This window comes from Schistocerca piceifrons, chromosome 5 (genome assembly GCF_021461385.2).
Source record: "Schistocerca piceifrons isolate TAMUIC-IGC-003096 chromosome 5, iqSchPice1.1, whole genome shotgun sequence".
NCBI classification, from domain to species: Eukaryota; Metazoa; Arthropoda; class Insecta; order Orthoptera; family Acrididae; genus Schistocerca; species Schistocerca piceifrons.
The window spans coordinates 543,432,311-543,444,439 of NC_060142.1; the positions used below are offsets into that span (position 1 = coordinate 543,432,311).

The 12,129-nt window shown below is 42.4% G+C and overlaps 1 protein-coding gene across 1 annotated transcript in view; it reads right to left on the bottom strand.

The window, feature by feature from the left end:
- Positions 1 to 12,129, bottom strand: part of LOC124799128 — a 739,238-nt gene that overhangs the window by 328,706 nt on the left and 398,403 nt on the right. The window contains exons 4-5 of the mRNA XM_047262665.1: positions 9,264 to 9,317; positions 5,877 to 6,011 (exon numbers count right to left, since the gene is read on the bottom strand). Of these exons, the coding sequence (XP_047118621.1) occupies positions 5,877 to 6,011; positions 9,264 to 9,317 (189 nt within the window). The remainder of the gene's footprint in view (positions 1 to 5,876; positions 6,012 to 9,263; positions 9,318 to 12,129) is intronic.

The following is a 12,129-nucleotide window of genomic DNA, read 5'->3' on the forward strand; positions in this document are numbered from 1 at the left end:
CTGTACGTTGGCTTGCACATATGTATGTAGATATAGATCTAGATGGAAAAAGAGTGTTGTCGAACACTGAGCAGTGGCTTATTGGTGGAGAGTGTTGGTGAGTTTGTAATGGAAACTTAGGTATATGAAATATTCAGAACCTGCACAGAATGTTCAAGAACAGAAGAGGAATGTATTTTAGGATGGCAGAAGAAGCGAAAGTAATTTTCTGGTGAAGATTTCAAGAAAATAAAAGGAAATGGGACGAGGTCAAGAATGGCGTATTGAATGGCTAACTGGACTCAGACTTAAAACTCTTTGGCAGGATTTGAGAAAACCATCTTGAGAGAAGTAACAGTACGAGTTATTTTCCCGGTTAGAAAATTGGAAAGTAAACGTAGAATGGGTCGTGAGTATAGACAGTGACTAAGAACAACATAAATGGTTATCGTAATCTGCGAATCTTAAATGGATTTTCGTTTGCAAACAAACTGTTTGAGATTGCTTCAGCTTGCTATGTGGGGGTGAAAATTTTGGAGAAATGAGCTTCAGACGAGTACATCACACGCAATAGTGGTGGTGGGCATTGTTGTCATAAATATTATATATTTTGCATTCACGTCGCCTATGGATCCCATCCATAAGTTTTCCTCGGAGACTTTACAACATTTCTTGCCGCTGAGTTGGTATCTGGAGTTGGGTGCGAGAGAAAAGTAATTTTCAGCTAATTAATTAAATAAGAAGCAGAGTAGGCTCTATCTTCTCGCACTATCAATGCAATCACAGAACAAGTCATCCAGCTTCCACTACCAGCAGCTGCTGGGGATTTCAGACAGCCACTATGGCTCCAGTGTATTATGACATGTTTTTATAAAACAGATCTGAAGATGGTCATTGTAGACCGAAACCGGCAGTCAAACGACATAAAAATTTGTGACCATAAACACTGAGGTAAAGGAAATTTATTCTATTTTCGGGTCACTGTTCAATTCGTGAGCATGTCGCACTTTGTGAAATCAGGTAGGGGAATCGCAGATTTACATCTTTGACTCCATGCAACGCAGTAACACACACAATAAAATGGCTCTGAGCTCTATGGGACTTAACATCTATGGTCATCAGTCCCCCAGAACTTAGAACTACTTAAACCTAACTAACCTAAGGACATCACACAACACCCAGTCATCACGAGGCAGAGAAAATCCCTGATCCCGCCGGGAATCGAACCCAGGAACCCGGGTGCGGGAAGTGAGAACGCTACCGCATGACCACGAACTGCGGACAGTAACACAAAAACGATTATTTGTCAACGTCCCGTCGACGGAAACTTCAGTGTGACATTACAGTTACGTGACTTAGTAAAATACGAGAAATAATTCTGCAAAGCAGGAACCAAACAACAGAAGTTAAATTTCGCTAACGTTTCGAAACTGTAGAAATATATTCAGAATATTATTATTCAGTCTAAGTGTGATTGCGTGCATAGCAGTTGTAATCTTGTTGTTACGTGATATAAAGCAACTGTGTAAATACAGTTAGTTATGCTCAGATTAGCTATAGATTTTTTTAAATTTGCTTTCAGGACGGGCCCATACAACCATTTCAGTTGTTTAATATCAATTATTAGGATACGAACTTAAGGGCAACACAAGACCCAGTCCCCGTGGGGAGAAAATCTTTGATCTAACCGGAAATCGAACCTAGGCCCCTTTCGTTAGTACTCCTCGAAGAACCTTGCCAATTTGAAAGATTTATATCAGATTAAGCACTGTAGCCCCACATTAGGTAATTCGCCCTGCAACAACGATGCTCAGAGTTCTGTTTAAACTAAGAAGATGTCCAGTAGTTACCACATACTACATCATTTACTATTGTAGTTCATCCTTCTGCTTTTATATTTGCGTCGCATATTATGAGAGGGTCTATATATATATCCGTGTTGCGCAAAAACGGAAATGTTTTGCTCATCATTGCATATGGTTGTCAGCTGATCAGACGTAATGAGAGCAATAACAAGGTTCTTATTTGAGTCAAACGAGGAAGCAAAGAACCCTTGGCATTTGATTCATTGAGGCAATATTGAGAGATAGCATTAGTGTGAGAGCTGCGGATATGCGGCAGCCAACTCTACATGCCGTTTCCATCAAAATTAGAGTGTGCCTGTGTAATTCAGAGACTGATAATAGGATACATTGGCATGAGAATGTTTATTGATGAAGTGGAATCATGGTTGCAGGTAGCACGGTACTATGTAATTGTCATTTCTTTCCTTTATTAACACGGTGTTGCGCTCACTGGGTTGTGGAAGTTCCTGGTACGCATGCAAATAAAGAACGCATTGGATTTGAAAAGGCGAGCAGGGAACGCAACGACCAAACAGAATCGGCCAGCGGCAAGGACCGGCCACCCAGGTGGTGAATTCTTCGAAAGAAACTCCAGAACGCCCGCCCTGTGAAGCGGAAAGCTATTGTATTGTTCACTTTTGCGACTGCGCAGGCTGATGTCCGGTAGGAGAGCAGCGTAGCTCTGAATGCAGGAAGCAGGGGCGCCTTTCGAGGTTTTAAGGACCTCCAATGCAGGTAGCCACCTAACGGTTGTAGAAAGCATGGGCTACGGGAAGGAACGTCTAGCCTGGTAGCGACTTTTGCTTTATTTCTCGTGCGCTGAGGTGCGAGGCTATCGACACAGGTTGGAGAACGCGCGATTGATATACTATTGTGTGATGTCAAGAGCGCAGCTCTGAAGTCATGGCTTTTTGGAAGTGAAGGAGGCAAGCCATTTTTGAGTTATTCACTAGTTGGAAAGAATCCTCACGGTTGGGCAGCAGTGCTTCTTGATTTTGCAATTAGTGACCAGCACTGTTCGGTGGGAAGGAGATAGGACAGCAGAAGTGAGTGCCACAGGAGAAGACGTTTGGATGTGCAGGCGTCCAAACTGACAAGGCGTTTGGTCGCGGAGGTGTCCACATCCCTTGCGCTTTTGTCGCGGAGGTGTCTTGATGTAATCCGTGAACGGTAGCTGCAGAAGATGTATCGACTTGGTGTTGCATCTCTGTTTGGCCTGTAACACCTTCACATTGCAACAGGGTGCTGACGACCTCGTCTTAACGAAGGGCCAGCACCTCTGCAGCATACAGCATGGCGCAACACAGCCATAATCACGGTGAACGTACTTCGCAGCACCGGCGAGTAGTTCAGTTAGATTTCACACATGTGGATTCATGGTCGATCGCATGTGGACGGACGTGTGGACGTTTGAGGATAGTTATCTACTTCCAATCTCTGTTTGAGTAAAAAATTTGCAGGATCATATAGAAAAGAATTATCATTGTACAGGGTGTTTATAAATGAATATCGGGATTTTAACGCTTTATAACATTTATTATATTAAACTTACAGTTATAAATGATATGTCAAGTGAAAGAGCAACTCAAAAAGTTTTACCAAAAACCTTATAAATGTTCAGTGTGAGCAGCATTTGTCACACGGCACACATCAAGTCTATAGCCGAGTTCTTCAATGACAGGACAGCCCAATGACAGGGCATGCTTTGCATGGTCTCCACATTCACCCGACCTAACGCCATGCGATTTTTTCCTTTGGGGCTTCCTCGAGAACCGTGTGTACGTGCCTCCGCTACCAGCACACTTCCCTGAATTAAGAAACCGGATTGAAGCAGCTGTTTCTACAGTCACTGAAGACACACTTATCAACGTTTGGGAAGAACTCGGCAATAGGCTTGATGTGTGCCGTGTGAGAAATGGTGCTTACATTTAACATTTATAAGGTTGTTGGTAGAACTGTTGGAGTTTCTCTTTCATTTGACATATTATTTATAACTGTAGGTTTAATGTAATAAATATTATTAAGCGTTAAAGCCCCGATATTCATTTATAAACACCAGGTACTTTATTTTAATGTAAACTGTCAAACATAGATGGGCAAGTGACACTGCTATCCACTTAAACTTACACCTGAGTTTGGAAACAGTATTGTCACGATTTTCGTAGTTGACTTTATATGTCGTTAACTGATGCGTTTGTCAATAAATTTCAGCATTTAATTAATCAGCACTTCTGTTTGGTGTCTTTACTATATCACGTTAGACGCATTTAAACAATGTTCGCGGAGATATTTTCAATCATACGAAATCATTTGCAAATAAATTATTCCAGTAAGACAGCATCAATCACTTTCAGATTTACGCAAATTTCTCACTTTTTAGGTCTACGCCGAGGGCCGTAATTTCGGGTTGTACACTTAACTTTTCGCGGAATGGAAATTTAAAGGGTAGATTTCAAAGAACTGGCCTGCTCAGCCGGCCGGTGTGGCCGTGCGGTTCTAGGCGCTTCAGTCTGGAACCACGTGGCCGCTACGGTCGCAGGTTCGAATCCTGCCTCAGGCATGGATGTGTGTGATGTCCTTCGGTTAGTTAGGTTTAAGTAGTTCTAAGTTCGAGGGGACTGATGACCTCAACTGTTGAGTCCCATAGTGCTGAGACCCAGTTGAACCATTTTTAATAACCAGTACAACCGCCAGAATGATGAATTCAAGCACGCAAACGTGCATGTACTGTTTTTGCACAGGTGCCGTATGTCCGTTTGTGGGATGGAGTACCATGCGTGTTGCATTTAGTCAATCAGTACAGGGACGGATGATGCGGGCTGTGGATGGCGCTAGCTATGTCATCGTATGATGATCTGTGCTCGACTGCAGACAGATCTGGTGATTGAGGAGGCCAAGACATCATGTCAACACGTTGAAGAGCATATTTGGTTACAACAGCGGTGTGTGGGCGAGCGTTAGCCTGTTGGAAAAAACACCCTGTAATGCTGTTCATGAATGGAGGCATAACAGATCGAATCCCCAGACTGACGTACAAATTTGCAGTCCGGATGCGTGGGATAACCACGAGAGTGCTCCTGCTGACAAGCGAAATCGTACCCCAGACCATAACTCCAGGTATAGGTCCACTGTGTCCAGCACGCAGACAGGTTGTTTGCAGGCCCTCAATTGGCCTTCATCAGAATAAACAACAGACGTTCACAGTGTCCTCCATTGAGCTCTCTCTTGGCACCACTGATGTCGCGAATGGCGGCGATCTGCCTCAGAGGAAAGCACGTTTAAGGGAGTCTGACCTGGAACTGCCCTTGAAGTAACCGATTTGTAACAGTTCGCTGTGCCACTGTGGTGCCAACCGCTGCTCCAATTGCTACTGCAGATGCAGTTCGATGTGCCAGAGCGATACGCTGAGCACGATGCTCTTCCCTCTCGGTAGTACCACAAGGCAGTCGTGAGCCCGGTCTTCTTGCGACCGTACATTCTCCTGACCATTGCTGCCAGCACGCTACGCACAGTTGCTACCTTCCTGCCAAGTCTTTCAGCAACATATCAGAAGGTACTTCGATGTTCTCGTAGTGTTAATATACGACCTCGTTCAAACTCAGTTAGGCGTATTTGTCGTCTTAAAGACATTCGTCACTAACATAAAATCGCCACGTCCAATCTCAAAGGCAACTACCGCTCACAACCGTTACAGCGAGCACTTAAAGGAAACCTGATTTGCATTCTCACTGTGGCGCTTCTAGCGCTATTCTTATGCTAGTAGCGTGAAATTCGAATACACGTCATCTTTCAGATGTAGAAACACGCATACCAACTTTCATTTACGTCACACATTCCTTGTTGGTGATTTTCACTTTGTCAGTGTACGTAGTCGTAAGTTCAGCCTACGAAGAGCTCGTGTAAATACTTTCATATTGTATGGTAACTGCTGAACACGGCGTTCCCTTCCGTTCTGTGTCGCTTCAACCTGTGCTGACTCTATGATATCGCTACATGTGGTGGTGTGTCTGTGTAGTGACACATTACTGGAACAGGAGCGGCGGGCGGACTGACCTGTGATGGAGGGCGGGATGAGCAGTTCGTTGCTGATGGTGCCGTTGACGCGCACCTTCCACGTGTTGATGCCTGGAGTGCCGGGGATCCCGTTGGTTCCCGGCTTACCAGGACGCCCGCGTGGACCAGCGATACCTGGAAAACACGACAAGTATGTTCCATCATTTCAAGTATAACACACAGTGGGTACATTGTCGCAGAGGAGAGAAAAATGTAAGAAATTCACACAAACTTTTGGACTTATTAACCGTCTGGGACGTTGACTTTAATCTGAATGCTTATGCAGTAATAATGAAACACTTCAAGAATCTCGTATACCTAATCGATACTTTTACTACGATGGAAACCTTCAACTTCCGCCAGTTTATCTTCTTTCATTAGGTACTTCTGTTTTTAGGTGATATCAACTATTAAAAAAAAGATTTCCGTTCGAGGAATTTGTATAAAATTATAGTTTAGTAAGGAGTTAATTCAAGTACAAAAACTATATTGAATTTAGCAAGAGCAGGACTCTTAAAACTAAGTTCTTGAAAACAGCTACAAGTCGCTCCTAGTACTTTTTATTTAACCTTTTTGCTCTTCAAATGAACAAAACATAATCCGAATATTCAATTTAAAGTTGACTGACAGAACTAAATATCACGTTCAAATTTGGCTGACTGTGTCTGAAGTTGGCTACAACATTAAAGTTTTAGCTGTACTATAGTACTTAGACTTAACCTTAAATCTTTGCCGCTGTCAAAGTCATCATTCACTACTGTACTTTATAAGTGAGTTTAGGTGCTACAGTGAAGCCAGTTTAATCTTTAGTAGAGTCAGCCAACATTAAACGCAATCTTTAGAGCCGTCAGGCATCTTTAAACTGTAGAAGCTGATTATGCTGTTCTTCATTTGAAGAACGAAACCGGTAAACATAAAATCTAAGTGCGACTTGTGGCTATTTTCAAAAACTTACATTGAATTTGATGAAGAGTGATGAGTTTATCATAAATCATGTTCTACTCAGCACCACTGCAATTGACATCGATACCAATCATCTTTTCACAGTTCCCTTCTGGTAACCAGGCCTTTTTTCAGTTATATCTAACTACCTCTGGCTTTATGTTATGCTTTGTGCTTATTGCGCAGTTATTGCTTAAAGTATCTCCTGATACTGTTTGTGCAGCGTGAAGGATGTTAACCATGTTTGACTATTACTCTAGACACATATTTTTGAAGATGTTTATGAACTACTCGTGCGAATTCAAGGGATCGTTTCTCCACTTACTCTTTGTGTTAACTAAGCGATATTAACTCTTATCTGTGAAGTGAGACATTGAAAACACTTATACGTATGTTCTTCTTACCATTTATACTTTGGTGATGGTCGTCATTATTAGTGCATCATGATGGCTAACCGCGGACTCACTGTCAGTATCCTGAAAGAGGTCAGGTACGTACGTTTCTCACCAAGCAAACTAACACATGAGGTGATGTTTCCAAAATATTTGTCGTAAGTCTCTGACAGAACTCTCGCTGACAAACTACCCCTCACTGTAGAAATGACCACAGACCGTTGACGTACTGTACTGGCGTATTAAAGAATGAAATGTACTAAACTATTCTGTACTCAGGCGAATATAATTAACAATGCAAAATTTCTTTTTCAAAACTTGTTTCAAGTCCTATCTCCAAAAATACCACTCTCTGCGTAGAGTCCAATATTGTGACGTTTATCGAGCGGCAGTCATCTACATTTACATCTACATGGATACTCTGCAAATTACACTCAAATGTCTGGCAGAGGGTTCATCGAACCACCTTCACAATTCTCTATTATTCCAATCTCGTATAGCGCGCGGAAAGAATGAACATCTGTATCTTTCGTTACGAGCTCTGAATTCCCTTATTTTATCGTGCCTCCCTATGTAGGTCGGTGTCAACAAAATATTTTCGCGTTCGAAGAAGAAAGTTGGTGATTGGAATTTCGTGAGAAGATTCCGTCGCAACGAAAAACGCCTTTCTTTTAATGATGTCCAGCCCAAATCCTGTATCATTTCTGTGACACTCTCTCCCATACTTCGAGATAATACAAAACGTGCTGCCTTTCTTTGAACGTTTTCGATCTACTCCGTCAGTCCTATTTGGTAAGGACCCACAGCGCGCAGTAGCATTCTAAAAGAGGGACAAGTGTAGTGCAGGCAGTCTCCTTAGTAGGTCTGTTACATTTTCTAAGTGTCCTGCCAATAAAACGCAGTCTTTGGTTAGCCTTCCCCACTACATTTTCCATGTGTTCCTTCCAATTTAAGTAGTTCGTAATTGTAAAACCTAGGTGTTTAGTTGAATTTACGGCTTTTAGATTAGACTGATTTATCGTGTAACCGAAGTTTAACGAGTTCCTTTTAGCACTCATGTGGATGACCTCACACTTTTCGTTATTTAGGGTCAACTGCCACTTTTCTCACCATTCAGATATCTTTTATAAATCCTTTTGCAGTTTGTTTTGATCTTCTGGTGACTTTATTAGTCGATAAACGACAGCATCGTCTTCAAACTACTGAAGACGGCTGCTCAAATTGTTTCCCAAATCATTTATATAGATAAGGAACAGCAAAGGCCTATAACACTACCTTGGGGAACGCCAGAAATCACTTCTGTTTTACTCGATGACTTTGCGTCAATTACTACAAACTGTGACCTCTCTGACAGGAAATCACAACCCCAGTCACATAACTGAGACGATATTCCATAAGCACGCAATTTCTCTACGAGCCGCTTGTGTGGTACAGTGTCAAAAGCCTTCCGGAAATCCAGAAATACGGAATCGATCTGAAATCCCTTGTCAGTAGCACTCAACATTTCATGTGAATAAAGACCTAGTTGTGTTTCACAGGAACGATGTTTTCTAAACCCATGTTGACTGTGTGTTAAGAGACCGTTTTCTTCGAGGTAATTCGTAATGTTCAAAATCCTGCTTCATATTGACCTTAACGATATGGGCCTGTAATTAAGTGGATTATTCCTACTACCTTTCTCGAATATTGATGTGATCTGTGCAACATATCAAGTTTATTAGGAACTTGTGCATTGGTTAGGGTGAACAGGTAACCTAAGAAAAGTGTTGTATTGTATCACTGAAATGCAGACGACGTACCTCTATTTTTACATCGATTGAGACGGTGGGTGGATATAAATTCTCCATGTTATTTACAGTAACCTGCATCATAACGTTGCGAACACCGGCCGTAGCCAGAATAACGTCGCTACTTCCCGGTAGCCACTTCTTCGCCTTATTGTGCACGCTAGCCGTAGTTTCTTACTGCTAGTCTCTAATCGATTCTGTATATGATGAGCATAGCCTAGTTGTATTCATCTGGTATAAGACAGCTACAGCCTGTTGGTACTCACCTCTCGGTCCCTTCGGCCCAGGTGGTCCAATTGGTCCCGGCAAGCCTGGCAGTCCTGTAACGACGCAGACAATGATATTAGAAGTTGGGAACAGCTGCTGCTGCTGTCGAGTTGTCAAAACATTAGGCAAATAGTCTTTTCATATTTTAAATTGCAAATAACGATGACTCGAGGAGATACGGCGTAGTCAGCAAATGTATTCAAAGGCCGAAATTATAATTAAACGCTGGTGGTTGTAAACCTGTTAAGATACCACTCGGAGTAAAGCATTGGTAACACAACAGACTCGTATTCGGGAGGATGACGGATCAAATGTGACGAAGATTTAGTTTTTTCGTGATTACCTTAAATCGATTCATAGAATGTCCTGATGGGTCCTTTAAAACGATACGACCAGCTTTCCTCCGTACCTGTCTTCATTATTCACAAAACTGGGCTTGTGACCCGTTGCTACTGACCACGTCGTTAAGTTAAACCCCAATCTCCCACCCTTACTTTCAATAAGCTGAGTCTCAGAATTAGGTGTCACAACGGAAATCTGGTGCATTTGTTTCTGTTTTATCAAAAAACTGCCACAAGTGGTTTAACTGCATGTTGTATCTTACAATGCAGAGTAATATACATGAGTACAAATTCCTTGCTTTTATTGGTAAACCCAGTTACAATAAGAAAACACTATTCTGTATGTGTCTATACTATCGAATAGGAACGTAGACATTTATAGTACTTATGGAATACTCAGACGGTTCTTGGACGGACATAGACGTATAAATAACTTGAGTACAACATATTAAGGTCCGATAGTAATACTTATTAGTTTGTTATGAACCGGCTTACGGCTTCTAATTAGGCCATTGTCAGATAACTTCTGACGATAGCCTAAGAAGCCGAAAGCCGGTCCGTAAAGAAATAATAAATATTATTGTGGAATATTAATACGTTGTATTCAAGCTATTAATTAAACATTTATAGCTTGCCACCTACTGAAAATTAGGTTACAATTAACTCTATTTGCGTGAAAGGATACTGATCTCAATTTAGAACTTCCTTAGTGTGGCGTGTCTTTTCAGACGGGAATCTCGTACTCTTGTTACTCCACCAGTTGGGAAGATCATAATAGTCTATGCATAATTCGCCAACGTTGGGCTTGACATTAGAACTGTTGTTCTACCTTCCTCCAATTTGTGTATGCAAGTGTACTAACGGGTGTGATAAGGGTCTTGATTTTTCTGTTTGCATTGTTATGAATGAAAATGAAAGATAGGACAAAATCTACTCCTGGAACATATCCTATGCCTTTCACCTGAACTTTGCAAGGTAACTCTTCTTCGATGAGGTAATAAATTAAATCTAAAATATGGATCCGATTGTGTCGTGTGCGGATAGATGTTATAGGGTTTAATGTCCCGTCAACATTCAGGTTATTAGAGACGGAGCACAAACTCGGACGGAAATCAGCCAAGGTCTTTCAAAGAAACCGTACCACATATGCTTGCAATGAATTAGGAAAATCAGAGAAAACTTAATGTGACAAATAAATAAAAACACCTACTGTCGTCCTAATAATTTTATCTTGTCGCTACTAGTTTCAACGCTTCAGTGCGTCACCTTCAGGCTGTTTTTGATGCTCAGTTGGCACTTGATGGTTGGAGTGCTGACACATTATCTGCGTATCCAGTAATGCTGGCAACTGATGTATTAGGAGCATTTCACATGGCCGTCTATGGACCGAGACGTTAGAGACATGGCTCCTCGGTGTCGGTTGTGTAGTGCAGCCAAGGCTAAGAACGCTCTCCAATAGGGCTTCTTGAGTTCTGAGCGCGAATCCTGCCCCATGGACAAACTCTATATCGGTTATGTGGGGCCCTTACCTCTCATCAAAAGAGGTCATCGGTAGGTATTGGTTATTATTGAGGCGTTTTCGAGGTTTACCTGGTTTCTTCCGAGTTGTAACATGACTGCTGCTACAACAATTGCGGTTATAACTAACGTATTTAGTGCTTTTGAACCCCGTAAGCAAATCGTTTGTGATTTCGGCTCCCTTCAAGGCTTTCTGTTTTCAAAGCGGTGTGAAGCACGTGACTACCACTCCATATTACCCGCAGGGCTCTTTCGCAGAGAGGGTCAGTCGTAGTCTCAAATACACAATGATTATCTTCCGTCAGAAGAAGTCCAGTAAGTGGGATTCTAGTCTCCCTTGGCTTAGTCTTGCCTTCAATACCGCCAGCCAAGAGGCTTTGAAGGCTACTCCGGTTTCCTTGATCTATGCTTATCCTGTTAATTCCCCCCTTATGTGGAATTCAAGATCTAATCCCTGTGGATATTACCTCTCATATCATCAAAGAAAACTGGAATCGTGCCAGGCGCAATATTTTTAGGGTCCACAAGAAACAAGCTGTCCGTTAAGCCGTAATCGACGAGTCTTTAGGGGTAAACCAGCAGACCATGTGTATGTCCGTAATTTTCCGGGGAAAGAGGTGCGCCTTGGAAACCTTGGTAAGTCCACTCCCCGTTTTCTGGGTCTCTGTACTATTATGCAAATTTTAGGCCAAGTTAATCTTCTAGTTAAAGACAATTGCACCAGTAAGCAATACCGGTTCCATCTTAATCAAGTTAAGTTTGGTTAGGCCACAGGCCACTTGTTGGGTTACCCCCGGATGGTGTCTGAGGGGGGGGGGGGAGGTTGAGCCTCGTTGCGGCTCGCGTTGGTGCTATTGGTAGGTTGGCATCGTGTGATAGAGATAGTGGTGTCTCGTTTTCTTCTTGTGTTTACTGGCACCACTACATTTGCTAGGGTTGTCCGTCCGTAAGTGGCAGCAGAAGCTGTAACCGATATCTAGTGCGGTGGTACTATCTTTGGAGGGAC